The sequence below is a fragment of the Emydura macquarii genome, unplaced genomic scaffold, assembly GCF_026122565.2.
Source record: "Emydura macquarii macquarii isolate MOO-44397 ecotype Brisbane River unplaced genomic scaffold, CSIRO-AGI_Emac_v2 contig_2457, whole genome shotgun sequence".
NCBI lineage: Eukaryota > Metazoa > Chordata > Testudines > Chelidae > Emydura > Emydura macquarii.
In genome coordinates, this window is record NW_027132594.1 from 1,961,748 (window position 1) to 1,980,480 (window position 18,733).

At 39.9% G+C, this 18,733-nt stretch overlaps 1 protein-coding gene across 1 annotated transcript in view; it reads right to left on the reverse strand.

The window, feature by feature from the left end:
- Nucleotides 1–208: 208 nt before the first annotated feature.
- The window catches only part of LOC137162737 (maestro heat-like repeat-containing protein family member 7), a 43,539-nt gene continuing 25,014 nt past the window's right edge, over nt 209–18,733 (reverse strand). The window contains exons 14-23 of the mRNA XM_067562648.1: nt 17,776–17,913; nt 17,544–17,661; nt 16,913–17,053; nt 15,891–16,067; nt 13,562–13,720; nt 13,191–13,313; nt 10,456–10,558; nt 9,853–9,918; nt 2,242–2,586; nt 209–1,011 (exon numbers count right to left, since the gene is read on the reverse strand). Coding sequence (XP_067418749.1) covers nt 992–1,011; nt 2,242–2,586; nt 9,853–9,918; nt 10,456–10,558; nt 13,191–13,313; nt 13,562–13,720; nt 15,891–16,067; nt 16,913–17,053; nt 17,544–17,661; nt 17,776–17,913 — 1,390 coding nt within the window. The 3' untranslated portion in view covers nt 209–991. The remainder of the gene's footprint in view (nt 1,012–2,241; nt 2,587–9,852; nt 9,919–10,455; nt 10,559–13,190; nt 13,314–13,561; nt 13,721–15,890; nt 16,068–16,912; nt 17,054–17,543; nt 17,662–17,775; nt 17,914–18,733) is intronic.

Consider the following 18,733-nt stretch of genomic DNA (forward strand, 5'->3'; position numbering starts at 1 on the left):
AGAGAAGCCTGTAGTTTTGGTGCTGAAGGTTCTCATTGACAACTATGATGTCTTGATGTATACAATCAGCTACAGCTCATTACAGAAACAATGCAAGATACAGCATTTTATCAGTAAGAAGCCCATGGAGTTTTAGGAATCCACCACTGCTGTCAATAACTGGCAATGTAGTATAGTTAGGTATGACATCCACCAGTGCTACTGTGATTCCATGACTTCATTTTATTTACACAACTTGGACTGGTATCAAGGCAAGGTCCTGTGATGGGAGTGGTGATCGGGTGATTACAGACAAAGGCTCTGCAATGATAATTTTGGGCACTCACATTTGCTCACAGGGTGGGGATCACTCCAAAAAAATAGTACCACAGCATCTATTTAAAAATCCCCACAACTATTAAGGAAAACTAGCAAACAAAGCAAAACCCAAGAGAGGGGAGATTAACTCTATTGCTATTATCCAAGAGGAAGTGGGGACACAACCAGGCTGTAGTTCTGGCAGTTGTGCTAGGAGGAGGGTACAGCTTGTAGGAGTTTATTGAAGTGGTAACTGCTAGAGTAAAGCTGACTGTAGACAATATTTGGCTATATGGTAGGGAGATGCCATGACAGCATGGAAACCCTCTGTCATGTAGAGAATAACCATGACCTGATTTTCCAATTCTGTTTTGTGTTGCATGCACTCCTGGTTCTGGCCCTCTTCAGCTGGAGTTTTGTGCTCTGAAAAAACAGCTTCAAGCTGTCATTTTCCTCCTCCTGTATGTCTGTTCCTGCATCTCTCTCCTGCACCTTCTTTCTCCATATCCTTCACGTCCATCAGCTCCAAACATTTCCTCATGTCTCGCTGCAAAACGAGAAGGAAACCATCTCCTGACCTCTTAGTTTTCTTCCTCCCTCAGTTGGGTCAGTTGCTCTGGGCGACTCCATTTTCTCACTCTTTCAGCAGCTACTGGAGGGTTTGCAGACCCATCAGCATGGTCAATTTTTTATTTTAATGTGCATCTGCAGCACCTGTGAGGTAAGGAAAGTAGCATAGGTAAGCAAGAATAGTGACTGCAATGCTGTGTGTACATCCCCACTGCTTGCTACCTATATGAAAGGTGTAAAAGGGAAGTGGCACCATCATTGCTATTCTGGCACCAAAGTGGAAATCAACAAATACAATGTAATTTTTCCTGATTTCCTCTGGATAAATTCTTGAATTCATCCCAAAGAGTGAACCACATAAAAGACCAAAATCCACACCAGGAACACAAGCCATCATGGTAAATGCACCTTTGCAGAATAACTGAACACTTTTATATTTTAGGAAGGGAGGAGGAATACATTTTCCGGGTCATAGACACAAAGTATGGCCACAGCCCTGGTGCAGAGCAGCCTATAGATGCAACATAGTAGCATGCAATCTCCATTTCTATTAGTAATCAGATTCTTTCAACTCTGAAGCCCTGGCTGAGAGGGAGCAAAAGGAATGAACATGGGACCAAGAAGCTGATGGACTTGTGCTTCTGTACACACGGAGAGCACTGTCTCCACTTATTAGCAATAAACAAGAAGTGAAGATTACAAAAACTCAAAATGTGAAAAAATGCGAATAACCAGATTTGGCAGATGCTAAGATTTTAAAAGCAGGCGTATTTCCAGGGGAAAAAATCAAGACAGAATTCTGTTTGTAAACAAATATCCAATAATTGAAAATAACCTCATCTTTATCATAGGACAACCATTTCAAAGTGAGGAAATCTTTGGACAAGAAGTTCCATAAAAGAAAAACAAACCCTTAACTTTGCCCTTTATCCATGCTCATAAATGTCCTAGTGGGATACTATTATATTGAAACTTCAGAGTTACATATTAATAAATGTTCTAAATCACTGATTATGGACAAAAAACCAAAATGTTCTTACAGGTATGTTGCCTGCCTTCTCTCCTCCATGATAAATAAGTAACATCCTCACTTGGTTTGGTGAATGGGGTTCTCTGAAGTCTATGGCCTACAGGAATACAGTGGACTAGCTAGAAATATGTATCTGATGTATCTGGAGAATGGGATCTTGAACACACTGCAGGAGGCTGACTATAGAAGACACAATGGGATTTCTTGTCTAAGGTTCAGCAGCTCCAACCCATCAGATGTAGGCTGGGAAGTGGCAGTCCTTCCAGTGTAGTTCACATGACTTCTCTCAGCATGATATTTAACAGAATCAATAATTATTGGGGGCATGGAAGGGTAGAAAATACCTTTGTGGAAGGTATTTCCAAAACATTTGAATCTTTTCTTCTTTAGATTCCTTGTGAGCTTCCATAGCTTCTGTTTCATGCTCTTTTCCCCTTCTTCTTGGTCTGCTGTTGTAGTATCTTCAGGGATGTTTTTTTCTCTTAATTGCCTTGAACTGGACATGTACTTTAATGGGATTTCTCTGTCTTTAAAAATCTTCTTTCTTTGAACTGGCAGAGAGCTGAAAAACCTCCTCAATCTGGAGAAAGGCTCTGCTTCAGGCAAACAAGCTGTCTCAATATTTGTTATGGTGTCTATAGCTGCAATGCAGACTGAGGCTACAGGGTCATATTTAAGATCATCAAGAGCTGAAACCAAGAAGAAATGCAAGTCAAGGCACACAGTATCAATGAGATGACATTTCAATAGGCACCATTATTGTACTCCATTTTCCTGGGCTCCATGCCATATCCCAATCGCAGAAGCAGAAAATATATACCATTTCTAATCTGCCCTTTGTGCCAGGATGAGAATTTAGCCTTCCTCATCCCATCACCACCCTCAGGTCAGAGCACTGAGTCATCTCATTAAATGCCATAGATTGAGAACCATTGAGTTTAATTTGTGAAGTCCTCATTTCTCCTCTGTAAATAAAAAAGTTGGAATCTCTCCAGCAAACAGAACACATTCACACTGGGTACTCTCCTACTCCTAAAACTGGTGTTAAGAATTGTAAAGGGATGTGACTAGAAATAATGGGATGACATTAAGCACAAAACATGTAGGCCAAATGTGAATAAAATTACACATAGTGAAGTCTTTTAAACTGTAGTATAGTCCCTAAGAAAAGGGCTAGATGCCCTATGGCTTGACTGATGTTTACCATATGACTACACAAAACACTGTAGGAACAATCCTGAAATAGCTCTTTTTCCCATTTCTAATTTATTTTATAAACCTCATTTGAGTTGATTTTTAAATGGGAATAAAGACTGCAGAGTACTGAGAAATGGAAATGGTCTGCTATAAAGTCTTGCATTTGCAAATCATTGGTTCAAATTCAGCCTGGATCTACAATTTGGTAATTACTTTTCTATTGGCTAGCTTATGTGTAATGAGTTAGGAATATAATGGTCCACCTAGCCTAGTATCCTGTCTTGGCAGTGGCTGGTACTTGATGCTTCAGAGGAATGCAAAATAAAAACTCAATATGCCCTTAAAATGTAATAACATATCATAAGGGAAATAATATCATGGGCCTAATTCTAATCTTAGTTACATTGGTTTTACATCAGTGTGACACTACTGGGCTAGATCTTTGGCCTCTGTGTTCCACTCCATTGAGGGCAAAGGGGCCATAAAGGTGTCTTAATTGGTTTCCTGAGCACTTCCCCAGTGCAGGGATATTCCCAAAAGAGGAAGAGCCAGTAGTGGCATGATGCTATCCTCACCCCTCAACAATGGGGCCTGACCAAGGGAAATGGCACAAGATAGGAGCACCTTTGCCCCGGGGAGCTGGATGCAATTTAGAGCAGCCCAGAGACTATTCAAGTCCAGCCCAAATATCAGGGAGCAGCAGAGCTGATACAAACCACTCCTGCACTGCCTCCAGGCCTATGCCAAGTGCAGCTCAGCCAGATTGCAGAATCTTGATCACTGACTTTAATAGAGTTTCTCCTGTTTTATATCCATGTAAGTGGGAGCAGAATTAGATCTCTTATATTTAAACGATGGCTTTCATCCTGAAGGATCCCAAAGCACTTTATAAACTTAAAAATTAAAACACAAACTATATACAAGGATTCCCCTTCACCCACTGCTGAGATGCAATGTGGCAGCTATTTAGCACGGCACAACATCACTACACTCATTTCAGGACCAAAAAAAACCCAACTGCAACTCCAGGAGGGATTTAGATATGCAGAATGCAGTTGCTCCCACTGAAATCTGGCCAGAACACTAAAGTTAAAATAACTTACTAACAGCATCTTCAGTAGCCAGAAAAGATTGAGATCTCAGATTTGATTGAGATCTCAGTCCAACACAACATTGCTGGGCTTTTGTGAGAGCGAAGGCGATAACAAACCAAGATGAAACATAAAAATATGGTCGGTTATACACTGCAGAGCCAAGAAAATTAATTATCTTTAGACCACCTCAAGATAAATACAGTTATCTTTATTAGGAAGTGCTAAAAAGCTACTGTCCAATTTATCCCAGCACTTTTAAGTCTTCACTGAGCTGTTCATAATGACATCTAGGTCTCCCCTTCCTGAGGACTTATGGCCAATTCATAGCCCCTCAAATGTGCCCACTTTTATCTACACTTCTCCCTATCATGTTGCCCAGTTTTCTATTCTTATAAAATTCTTCTTCATTCTTCCAAGTCTTGAGTAATCTAAATGACTAAGTCACCAGCAAATTTTACCACCTATTCACCCCATCTTCCAGGAAAATATTAAACATATCGAAAACAGGTCCAAGTACTGATCCTTGAGAGACCCCAAAATATTTTCTATGTTGCTTTCAGTCTTTTAATTAGTTATTAATATATGCCAAAAATGTACTTCTCACTCTCTGGTTACTAAGTTTCCTTAACCATCTCTTGTGAGGGACTTTATCAAAAGCTTTTTGGAAGTCTAAACATATTTATTTCTTCCTTTATCTACTACTTCCTTAACTCTTTCAAACAATTCTACCAGCTTAGAGAGGCAGCATTTACCATGACAGAAGCTATAGTACCATTACAGATGCTGGATTATTTAGACATTACGCCTCTAAGTGCTTTATAAATTAACAATTTTCTGACCTATTTTTTTCAGGCACTGAAGTCAGTCACATCTATCAATAAATTCTCAGAATTTCCCTTAGCACCATTTTAAAAAATTGGTACAAGGTTGGCAATCTCTGAGTTCCTCCAGGGAAGAAATTCTTTCTAATGACATATTACCTATTTCTCTTGAGCTCTTGCATAAAACCCATCCATTTCTTGGGATTTATTGCAAAAATATAGGAATTATTTTACAATAAAAAATATTACCATCTCAGTCCAGTAGCATCGTGGGGCAGATTTCCAAACACAAGTATACAGCAAACTGCACCTTTCTACACAGCCTCATCAAAGATGCCACAAAAAGGGATGGCTCCTGGGGCCCAAACTCCAGGCTCAACCCTCAAGGTAGTCCCTTCCAGTCCAGGTTGAGGCACATTGGTGAGGCAATACAGGGTACCAATGTAGCATGCATGATTACAACTCATGCTATAGCAATGGAGCAATGGACTCACTCAATAGCACTATAGTCACTATAGCAATGGACTCACTCAATCGCACCCGGAAGCCGACTCCGTAAATCCACCCCAGCAACTAGCATAGCGCTGCATCGACGGGAGGACAGTCCCGTCGGCACAGTGCAGTGGAGACACCGCAGTGAGTAAAAGTTAGGAAGTCAATGGGGGATACACCAGTTACTGTACTTAGCTAGCGTATCTCCCATCGGCTGCCGCCGAAATTCACAGCCATTGTAGAACAGGCCAGAAGCATGCTGCTTAGCAACTCCTCCAGTGCTGTGCTTACTGCTTCTGCTTTTTGCCATTGGAAAAGCAGAGGCACTTCAGACCCAAAGTCAGGAAATTTGAAGGTAAGGGATGAAATTCTGTTACCATTGACTTCAGTGGGGGCAAGAGTTCAGCCAAGACACTTATGATAGTGCCCATGTTGCACACATTCAGATATACAGTTAACTTGCAATAGAAATACATATAGCGATGAGAATATAAATTCACAGGATACAGGATTAACTTTTTTTTTTTTTTTAAATGTCCATAACATTTTGTTATCCCTGATTTCACAGTAATTTTACAGAAAATTTCGTTTTCAATGAGAGATTTTCAATTTCCCATCTGCAAATTGCCCCACTAAAAAACCCTGTCCATGCTGGCCCCATGATAAGAGAAAACAGACAGTTCCCTAAATCTTCTCATGGAAACAAATAGGGGATAAGACTGTAAGCTCTTCAGTGCAGGGATTGTCTTTTATTTTGTGTTTATACAGCATTTAGCCCTTCATCCTTATAGGAACTTCTAGCTGTTACTGTAATACAAATAATAAACAGTAATTCTCCATGAACTTATCTAGTCCTTTTTTTAACCCTGTTATAGTCTTGGCCTTCACAACATCCTCTGGCAAGGAGTTCTACAGGTTGACTGTGCGTTGTGTGAAGAAATACTTCATTTTTTTCATTTTAAACCTGCTGCCTATTAATTTCACTTGGTGATCCCTAGTTTTTGTGTTATGAGGAGGAAATAACATTTCCTTATTTACTTTCTCCACAACAGTCATGATTTTATAGACCTTTATCCTATTCCCCATTAGTCGTCTCTTTTCCAAGCTGAAAAGTCCCAGTCTTATTAATCTCTCCTCATGTGGAAGCTTTCCATACCCCTAATAATTTTAGTTGCCCTTTTCTATACCTTTTCCAATTCTAATATTTTTTTTTTTGAGATGGGGCAACCAGATTTGCACACAGTATTCAACATGTGCGTGTATCATGGATGTATAATGTGACAATACGATATTTTCTGTCTTATTATCTATATCTTTCCTAATGATTCCCAACATTCTGCTAGCATTTTTGACTTCCACTGCACACTGAGTGGAGTTTTCAGAGAACTATCCACAATGATTCCAGTATCTCTTTCTTGAGTGGTAACAGCTAATTTAGACTCCATCGTTTTATATGTATCGTTGGGATTATCTTTTTCAATGTGTATTACTTTTCATTTATCAACAGTGAATTTCATATGCCATTTTGTTGCCTAGTCACTCAATTTTGTGAGTTTCCTTTGTAACTCTTCACAATGTGCTTTGGACTTAATTATCTTGAGTAGTTTTATATCATCTGCAAATTTTGCCACCTCACTGTTTACCCTTTTCAACATATTCATTAATGATCTGGAAAATAGTAATAGTCCCAGTACAGACCCCTGGGGTCCCTGCTATTTACCACTCTCCATTCTGAAAATGGACCATTTATTCCTACCCTTTCTTTCCTATCTTTTAACCAGTTCCTGATCCATGAGAGGATCTTACCTCTTATCCCATGACCACTTACTTTGCTTAAGAGACTCTCAAAGGCTTTCTGAAAATTTAAGTACACTATATTCACTTGATCGCCCTTGTTCACATGCTTGTTGACCCCCTCAAAGAATTCTAGTAGATTGGTGAGGCATGATTTCCCTTTACAAAAAACATGTTGACTCTTCCCCCAACAAATCAAATTAATCTATGTGACTGATAATTCTGTTCTTTATTATAATTTCACCCAATTTGCCTAGTATTGAAGTTAGGCTTACCCACCTGTAATGGCTGGGATTGCTTTTGCAGCCTTTTTAAAAAACTGGTGTCACATTAGCAGTATTCTGGTCATCTGATACAGATGCTGATTTCAATTATAGGTTACATTCCACAGATAGTAATTCTGCAATTTCACATGTTTTGGTCCTCTTACTATGTTCAAAACTCTTGGGTAGATTCCATTTGGTCCTGGTGACTTCTTAGTTTAATTTATCAATTTGTTACAAAACTTCCTATAATGACACTTCAATCTGGGATTGTTTCTCCAATTTGTCACCTAAAAAGAATGGTGTGGATTTGGGAATCTTCCTCACATCCTCAGTTCTAAAGACTGATGCAAGGAATTCATTTAGTTTCTCTGCAATAGCCTTATCTTCCTTAATTACTCCTTTAACATCTCGATCGTCCAGTGGCCCCACTGGTTCTTTAGCAGGCTTCCTGCTTTGGATGTACTAAAACTATTTTTTGCTGTTACTTTTTGAGTCTTTGGCTGGCTGATTTTCAAATTCTTTTTTGATCTTCCTAATTATATTTTTACACTTCACTTGCCAGAGTTTATGCTCATTTCTATTTTCCTCAATAGGATTTGACATCCATTTTTAAAGGATGCCTTTTTTACTCTAATTGCTTCTTCTACTTCGTTGTTTGGTGAAACTTTTTTGGTCCTCTTACTATGTTTTTTAATTTGGGGTATACGTTTAAATAGAGCCTCTATTATGGTGTCTTTAAAAAGTTTCCATGCAGCTTGCAGGGATTTCACTTTTGTAACTGTACCTTTTAATTTCTGTTTAACTAACTTCCTCATTTTTGTGTGGTGTTTCCTCTCCCCAGGGATGTTAAATTTGTTTATGTATTGTCACTATTACCAAGAGGTTCAGTATAGTCACCTCTTGGATCAGATCCTGTGCTCCATTTAGGACTAAATTAAGAATTGCCTCTCCTCTTATGGGTTCCAGGACTAGCTGCTCCAAGAAGCAGTCATTTAAGGTGTCAAGAAACTTTATCTCTGTATCCAGTCCTGAGGTGACATGTACCCAATCAATATCGGGATAGTTGAAATCCCCCATTATTATTGAGTTTTTTATTTTTATAGCCTCTCTAATCTCCCTGAGCATTTCACAGTCACTATCACCATTCTGGTGAGGTGCTCAGTAGTATATCCCTACTGCTACATTCTTATTATTCAAGCATGGAATTACTCTCCATAGAGGTTCTATGGCACAGTTTGTTTCATTTAAGATTTTTATTTCATTTGACTCTATGCTTTCATTCACATATAGTGCCACTCCCCCACCAGTATGACCTATTCTGTCCTTCTGATATATTTTGTACCCTGTTATTACTGTGTCTCGTTGATTATCATTCCCCCCCCAAGTTTCTGCAATGCCTATTATATCCATATCATCATTTAATACAAGGCACGCAAGTTCACCCATCTTAGTATTTAGATTACTAGCATTTATATATAAGCACCTAAAAAAATTGCCACTTTTTAGCTGTCTGCCATTATGTGATGTAATTGAATGGGACTCTTTCATTTGATTGTTTCTCATCAGATCCTACCCATATTTTATCCTTTTCCATCCTCTTCTCCTTACAAGCATATAGACAATCTCCATTAATAGATACTTCCCTAAGGGACCTCTCTGTCTGAACCACGTGCTCCTATGCACCCGTCGGCTTTCCCCTAGTCCTTAGTTTAAAAACTGCTCTACAACCTTTTTAATTTTACTTTCCAGGAATCTGGTTCTATTTTGGTTTAGGTGGACCCCATCCTTCCTTTATAGGCTCCCCCTGTATAGGCAATCACACACCACAGAAGTAGCAAATAGTGAATAATAAGTAAATAAATGAATAAATAAAAGCAAGCAGAGCAGATCAATAAGAACAGATAGATTGAATTATGTTTGTATTAAGAGTATTATTTGTAATTTTGGAATAATGAACAAAATCTGTACAAAATCTATGACTGCTCACAAATAATTTGAAGCAAACTACAGGGCAATATTTACTGAAAAAATTATTCATTGCAAATATAGTTTGCCCACCTACAGTAATAAATGAAAACAGGTGTAACAGGTGGTTATAATGGAGCTTTCTCCATTTATAGCCTTAATTATTTTTGTTTTAGAATTTACTCTGGTCTCTCCCCATTTCTATAAACTCCTCCTGCATTACTGCCCAGAGGACAAGTGGGTGGGGGAGGCAGAGGTTTTTTGATAACATAAATGAAGACACATTATAATTTGCAAAGGAACCTGAATCACAAGCAATTCCTTACCATTGAGCAGTAGCATCACATCATCTCTGTCAACTTGAATTAAGTTCAAATTCTTTACTATGAACTCTAGATGTGAGATAAAAACAAAGATCAGATAACTTTACCTAACTTCTAAAATTTCATTCTTCCGAAATGAAGAAAGTAGGAAGATGCTCCCTCGAGAAATCTGACAAATTCCCAAAACTTCCCTAAGAAGTTCCCAAGAGACCAATTTGTAAAGAAGACTAGAATCCAGATCCTCAGCTAGTGTAAAATGACGTCAGTGGAGCTGCACCCATTTATACCAGCTGAGGATCTGGTCTCTACAGGAATTCCCATAGGATCAGCGGAAGAAGAGTAAAGGTAGGGGAATTCCTCTAGAAGGAAGAAACTGGAGGGATTCTCTGGGGTAGCAGGAGAGAGGGAGTCCCCTAGATGCAGGAAGGAGAGGAGGTTGGGATATCAATTGCTCCAGTTTTTGTACAACCCTCTTGTTTGATTCAGTTCAGTAACTTAGGAGCCAAGGATGCAGATCTCGCAGCTAAAGGTAACAGAGCAGGACAATGACAAAGAAATGACTTTGAGGGAATTCATTGAAAAAGGAAAGTATTTCATTTTGTTTACCTATAAACCTGGCTGCTGCCTCTCGTAAAAGGGGCTGTGGATTCTTCAGGTAGGTTATGCTCTTGAGTAAGAAGTCCCCCACTATTCTCCTGCACTTCCTCACCTAGAAAACAATAAGAGATACACCATATGAAAGACTTTCCTTCCCATTTGGGCCAGGCAAGTGGGAGGACATGGAGCTCACCACTGTGTCTGGTGTCAAAGGACATCATCACACAGCTTGGATTTAAGTGCAGAGAGGGCCCATTAACCACCTATGATTGGGGGACTATTTTAATTATGCTTTCAAGCTCTGACATTCTGAGCCTCTGAACTTGGCAGTGTGAAATCTGATACTGACCAGTAGCTGCGGATGCCAGGAATGTCCCTACATTAAAAGGGGTGGTTAGAGTAAAAAAGACATCCTTTAAAAACTGGAAGTCGAATCCTAGTGAGGAAAAAAGAAAGGAGCATAAACTCTGGCCAATCAAGTGTAAAAGTATAATTAGGCAGGACAAAAAAGAATTTGAAGCGCAAATAGCAAAAGACAAAAACTAACACAATTTTTTGAAGTAGATCAGAAGCAGAAAGCCTGCCAAACAATCAGTGGGGCCACTGGACAATAGAGGTGCTAAATGGAGCACTAACAGAAGACAAAGTAGTTCTGAAGAAGCTAAATTAATTCTTTGCATCAGTCTTCACTGCAGAGGATGTAAGAGACATTCCCACACCTGTGCCTTTCTTTTTAAGTGGAGGAACTGTCCCAGACTGAAGTGTCAAGAGAAGTGGTTTTAGAACAAATTGATAAATTTAAATAGTAATAAATCACCAGGTCCAAATAGTATTCACCTAAGAGTTCTGAAGGAACTCAAATATAAAATTGCACAACTACTAACTCTGGTATGTAACCTAATCACTTAAATCAGCCCATGTACCAGATGACTGGAAGCTAGCTAATGTGGTGACAACTTTTGAAAAAGGATCCAGCAGCATTCCTGGTAATTATGGGCCAGTAAGCCTAACTTCAGAGTCAGCATGGCTTTTGTAAAAGGAAATCATGTCTCACCAATCCATTACAATTTTTTGACAGTGTCAACAAGCATGTGGACAAGAGTGATCCAGTTCATATAGTATACTTGGACTTTCAGAAAGCCTTTGACAAGGTCCCATACCAAAGGCTCTTAAGCAAAGTAGGCAATCATGGGATAAGAGGGAAGGTCCTCTCATGAATCAGTAACCGGTTAAAAAATAAGAAAGAAAGGGTAGGAATAAATGGTTAGTTTTCAGAATGGAGATAGGTAAATAGCAGGGACTCCAGGGGTCTGTACTGGGACCAGTGTTGTCCAACATATTCATAAATAATCTGGAAAAGGAGATAAAAGTAAGGTGGCAAAGTTTGCAAATGGTACAAAATTACTCAAGATAGTTGAGTCGAAAGCTGACTATAAAGAGTTACAAAGGTATCTCATAAAAGTGGGTGGCTAGTCAACAAAATGGCAGATGAAATTCAATGGTGATAAATGCAAAGTGATGCACATTGGAAAACATAATCCCAGTTCTACATACAGATAATGAGGTCTAAATTAGCTGTTACCACTCAAGGAAAAGTTCTTGGAATCATTGTGGATAGTTCTCTGAAAACACCTGCTCTATATGCAGCGGCAGTCCAAAAAGCTAACAAAATGTTAGCAACCATTAGGAAAGCGCCGCTAGATAACAAGACAGAAAATATGACAATGCCACTATAAATCCATCGTACACTCACGCCTTGAATACTGCATGCAGTTCTGGTCACCCCATCTCGAAAAAAGATATATTCGAATTTGAAAAGGTACAGAGAAGGGCAACAAAAATGATTAGGGGCATGGAATAGCTTGCATATGAGGAGAGATTAAAAAGACTGGGACTGCTCAGTTTAGAAAAGAGATGGCTAAGGGGGAGAATGGTAGAGGTCTATAAAATCATGAATGGTATGAAAAAGAGAATAAGGAAGTATTATTTACCCTTCATGTAACATAAGAACCAGGGGTCACCCAATGAAGTTAATAGGCACTAGGTTTAAAACAAACCTAAGGAAGTGCTTCTTCATATGGCACACAGTCAACCTGTGCAATTTATTGCCAGGGGATGTTGTGAACGCCAAAAGTATAACTGCGTTCAAAGAAGAATTAAATCAATTCATGGAGTATAGGTCCATCAATGGCTATTAGCCAAGATGGTTAGGGATGAAACCCTTATGTTATGGGTGTCTCTAAAGCTCCAACTGCCAGATGTGGGGATTGAACAACAGGGGATGGATCACTCGATAATTGCCCTGTTCTGTTCATTTTCTCTGAAGCACCTGGCACCAGCCACTGTTGGAAGACATGATATTGGGCTAGATGGACCATTGGTCTGACCCAGTATGACCATTCTTATGTTCTTATGTTACAGGTTTTGTGGGCATTTTTATAAGATGCTACTGTCAATAATTAATTATTCAACAAGCTGAGCTTTCTCTTTCATAGGAAACTGCTCTTGCTGCTGTGTGGAATGAAGAAGCCTCCGTGTAGCAGCATTACTTGTGTGGAAAGGGAACATGAGATTGGGCATCCGTGGTGATGGAAACCAGATTCTTGTATCCTCTTAGTGAGCCTGATACTGGGGGAAGAGGACGCATTATATTGTGTCTTGTGCTTCTCCAAACCCAGAATTGGGTGAAGCGCTACTTTGCTCCTCCTGGTCCCAATCCCACTGACAACCCAGAGTTCACTTACCAGAAATTTGCACATCTCTTGCAAGACTTGAAGATGGTCACTCAGTGTCATTTGTCTGAACAAGTTCTTGGGCTGGTTCCATCCCATTACCTGTGCGCACTCTGACAAAGTGTCCCCACATGCCTGCAAGATTAAGATTACAAGTGTTGGAAGTTGATGATTGATGAGAAAACACAACTGGAATGAAGAAGAAGGTCAAAGATTCCTGGGACTTGGGAAGTAAGTGAAAAGAGCGGTCAGATATCTCTTGCATCTTGTCACAGGGTAAAACTGAGGGTGTTTGAGGATAAGAACCTCCACTGGAACATAGATGTAGAGAAGAACTTCCACATGGCTGGAGGGCCTGAAAAGGTTCCATAGCTCTGACTCACCTTGATCATCTCATGATTATTTTCCTGCATGACAAGCATCAGAGGCACCAGGGCACAGTAGATTTCATTATGGATGGCAGGTCCAGGTTTAAATTTGTTCACATGTTTCAGCATCTTGCCAAAGGCAATGATAGCAGAAATGCGCACTCTCTCTCTCTCCTGTGAAGGACACAAAGATGGGGCAATCTCTCAGTGAAAGACTCGTGTAATCACCTATGAAATTATCTCCAGATAACATAAGTGACAACATCAGGAGTGCTGATTAGCGCAATCTTTAGATGTATACTGAGGCAGGGTGCAAAGCAGCATAATCTACATTTCAATCTGCACTACCACTGCATATGAATTGTCTTATGGTGGTAGACTCAGTCCAAAGGCCGTTTGGTCCAGTTTCCTGAGGTCCTTATTAGAAAAATCATGACCATAACTGGCACTCTTGCTGGCAGTCTACAAGGAAGCATCAAGAAGTGAACAGACCATGCAGACTGGACTCCCCTTACAGTCTTTCCAAGCCAGGACTAAGGCACATCAGCAGGACAATATGGAGCTGCTTGTACTGCCACACTGCTACCCCTGTTCTCTGGATAGAGGACTTCAGTCTCCAGGGTTGTTACCCAGATACACAAATTCCTATCTGTTTGACTGCAATTAAAAACAGCTGAAATGAAACACAGAAGTCCAGAGAGTGGAAGGGACAGAGTGGGGACAAAAAAAGCAATTGCATTCCTCCGCACAGTGCTCTGCCACCTGCAATCCGCTGCTTGCTTCCTAGTGAATTTTTCAAAGTCTACTTTTCCTAAACCAGCTGATAAGTCTGTGTGGGCAGTGTTGGGGACTTTATCCTGACCAAAATGCAGTCTAGGAGAAAAAATTATACCTTTTAAACTAGCGCTGCTTTCTGGTCAGGCTGCAGGAGTTTACCTAATATGAAAATAAAATATTCCATCCTGGTGAGACACAATGCTGAGTCTAAAGAAGACATGCTAAGCCGTGAGGGGGTAAAGGATGGTGATCTTTGATTCCTTTCTCACTTTCTTCCTTTCTCCTATCTGGAGAGGGCAGTGAAAAACTGTGATTCCTCAGACTGAACCAGGGAAGAAATTCCCACCAATATGGCTCTGTGGTCCTCAAGATTCAAGAGGGAGCCAGTAGCTGAATCCTCCTCTCTTCTCCCTTTCCTCCCAACCCTCACCTTGCACATGCTAGGTCCATGTAGAGAAGAGTGTGTGAACTGTGGGTGAGGAATGCAGTTTCACTGACTGGCGAGAGCTGGGTGCAGACAGAGGGAGTGCGTAGAGTGTGAGTAGTGTGTGTAGGGGGGAGAAAGGAAGCAAGGGGACAGATTAAAAGAGTGAAGAATGGATAGATTAGCAGAGGAGAAGAAAGAAAGGAAAGAAAGAGTATGTACAATGAGGAAAGATGAGGGGGAAAAGGTAAGGGTGAGGAAGGCATGAAAGGAAAGAGATTAAAAACAAATATGGGGGAAGGAAGGAGAGCTCACCAAAATACTAAAAGGAAGGGGGAATTAGAGGATGGAGGGAAAGAAAATATTATTAATCATTATAGAAAAATTAGCTTGAAAAAAAAATGCACCAAAATATACAGAAGGAAAGAAAAAAATGCTGTGAAAGAATGGAAAAAGAAAAGAGAAAGAGGAACAAAAGCAAGTGAGACCAAGTAGTAACAAGATCTTTTATTCAGTCCACAACACTCTGTTGCGTACTTGAAGTTCTGCTAGATCAGTGGATGTGATGGCAGAATTCTGTGGCCTGCTCAATACATGTTTCCTGGGCTCTGTTTATGGCCCTGCAAACAGATATAACTAAGGATAATGGGATGAAAGGACAATGTAGGCTGGCCCAATGGAAACATTTCCTAGCACCGAGAGTCTTTTGGACTGTGGAGGTTTCCCAAGAGAAATGGTAGAAATCTGTTTACTTTAATTATTTAAAATTAGACTAAAAAAAGCCCTGAGGGAACAAACCTTCATTTGCCCCCTCAGATATGGAAATGACCTACCAGTACTTTTCTATGCCCAGGCTGTAGGATTTTCAGCATTACTGCACCATCTGCTGTGCCTTGCTTATGGATTATTTAAATTCTGAAGAGTTTCTAACTCTTCATCAATCATGCTTTGTGAAAGTGCTCATCGTATAATGGGAAATGAGGGAACAGTACAGGCCCATACACTCAAAGTGAATTAAAAAAGTGAGTGAGTATTGGAGGCTTTTTGGTTTCAGCCACTCCATTAGCTGGATGCTCTGTAACTACCACACTCCTTTGTATAATATTGTGCACACGTGCAGAGTTATTCATGGCATTTCCTTACGTCAGTAATTAGCTCCGAAAGCGGCCTGACAATATGGCAGAATGCAACCTTGACCTCTTCCCCTTCCATGTAGTAAATGATATTACGTAGGGCTTTCACAGCCTGCTCTGCAATCCTCTCCTCTTTCTCTTTTAGGAACTCCCGGAGGGTTGAAAGGTGGTTTCTGAAATGTGTTGCCTGCACAGAAGCAGCAGCCTGTTAAAAACTACTAGAGCTGGTAGAATAGGATTATTCAAACTAAAAATGTAATTACGTTAGTCTTTGGGGGGGAGGTTAATTAGTAATTTGTAAACTGTTTCTCATTTTGGCAGATGTATTTGTTAAATTTGCAAATATTCCCTGGATTGTCTGAATAAATAATTTTCAGACTATGAGCAGTTTATCCACAGTTTGCCAACTGTCTGCTCCAGTTATCCATAATTTGGGATTTGGGATTGGTCACATGGCACTGCTTCTGCTTCCTGCCTGATGACAAACTATTTAACAGGATATCAACAAAAGAGGGAGTATCCAACCCTGAATAGCAAACTTCCATTACAAGTTTGTGACACTTTAAGGATTTATGAATACTTTCACACTAGCGGTCATTGTAATATTCACAATTAACCAATTGTCTGACATTATGAATGCCAGCTACTCAGTGTAGAGTAGTTTATTCACTAATAAATTAATAAACATGACTTTTCATTAACCAAGCAACTCTAAAGATTACCAACAACAGAAGAATTTACTATACAATGTCCTATCCTAGGTTTATTATATTCCTTATCCAATGTGTATTTTATGACCAAAAGATCATTTTTTCCTCTTTCCAAGACTGCATTGTCACCTGCTGGAGCTCATATAAGTGTTGCCCCCAAGCCATGATCAAGCCCAGTAATTTTATTTCCTCATCTGTTTCAATGACACCAATACCAGTGCCTTAGTTCTCACATAACTGTTCTGCATTTGGTTCTGTATTATCATAATTTCTAGTGTATTGTTCTGGGGTTTGTTTTGGAATTGAATAATGTCTCTCTCACCTTCCCTGGGTGGAGAGCTAAATTACTAATTCCTCGGAGTCCCAACAGCCTCATGATGGGATTTGGCTCTTGGATCCATTTTTTCAGTGGGGCCAAGATGTCGAGTTCCATACTCTGGGCCACAGAACGGTGCCAGAGAAGCTACGAGCAACACAAATCAAGACGTAAGCAAACAACAACAGGCTTTCCAGTTCTGTTCTCTATCATCATAACTAAAACGATCTTGTCCTGAGAAATAAACTTTGCCATTTTGAGAAAGCTCACACCTCATCAGTTTAAGCCAGACATTTTCAGCTCTCGGTTAAACAGCTGTCCTCAAGATCAGACTAAAGTTTAGATTTGAAGGAAAACCTCCCTTACTGAAAGGGTGGTAGTGATAGTTTTCACTGAGTTAGATTAGGGGTCATTTAATATAGAGGACCCCCAAGAACTGGAAAGTGAAAACCACAGATAAAATGTGCCATTTAATATGATCCCAGAGAACTAGAACCATCTCCATGGTGATCTGCCCCATCCCCATAACACCTGGTGTTGAAATCTTCTACTGCATATGCCCCATTCACTTTTGGAATAGGCATGGAGAAAGATGATCTTTAGAACCCCAGCTCTGCAAACAGCTGAAGAAACTTACTTGAGCATAGAAGGCCCGAGACATAATCTTATCATGATCATTCTCACAGTTGAGCAGTGGGATCAGCTTGTTAAAAATCCTATGCAGATGAAGAGGCTTGAAATGCTTCACCAGGGCACTGCAACAGGACACAAACGCGTGTTATCAGGTAAAAGTGAGCTGTAAAGAAATTTCCTGGGGCGAACACTCCAACGGATATCAAGCTGATGAATGAGTGGCTTTTGTCTCTTACCTTGCGATCTCCATTATTCCCCAATAGTAGTCACTGGGGCTGGAGAGCAGATCCCAACCTCTGTGTTCCTCCACATAGTCTAACACCTCAAAGTAACCAGCACCTGAGAACAGGGTCTTCACAGCCTCCAGGGCACAGCTAGATTCAAAACAATTCCGGTGTTACTGAGTGACGTACGTTAGTGCCACCCTAGGAACTACCTGAATCTATAGAAACCCCAAGACATGGATATTGTATTATAACTGTAGCCTGATTTTGTGTGTTTTTGTAATTTGAATGGGATTATATGCTCACCTATTGATCTGATCAGAAGATAATGAGGTTCTTGTCCCGGAATCAGACTCCAGAAGAGTTTATAGGGACCCCGGGGTGCATGACAGGAATGCTCACACTGATAGCCAAATTGGATAATTTTATACACTTTTATTAAGATAACAAAATGATAGACAAATGACTGATTAAAAGAAAATGAATAATCAAATGGATAATGGATAATACAGTTTTATTTTAGAGACTCATGTGATATATATATTTCTACAGTATGCTTTGTATTAATATACTCACACCTTTCCCTGACGACCTGGTTGAGAGAGATGTCCAGTTCCTCAACTCTTGAGTAGAAGGGTGGAGAGCTAGGCGATGTTCTAGGGCTAAGAACTATAAGGCTAAGACTAACACTACAAATAATACTAAGTATAAATGAAGGAATCTTAATACACTAACTAAAAGAAGCTTCAAGAAGGAGTAGCTGACAATCACCCCAAGTAACACGATTTGCCCCTTCTTATACCCTGAGCAATATGGGTCCTCCTTCTAAGTCCAAACTTGGATTCTTCACTCCCAAGTTATTAGGGTACACTTATTTATAGACTGGCAGGTTCGCGCATATTAATGCAATATACACATCCACATCCAGATGGTTCCAGACGGTTCATTTATTTCACCTTTGTTATTTCTA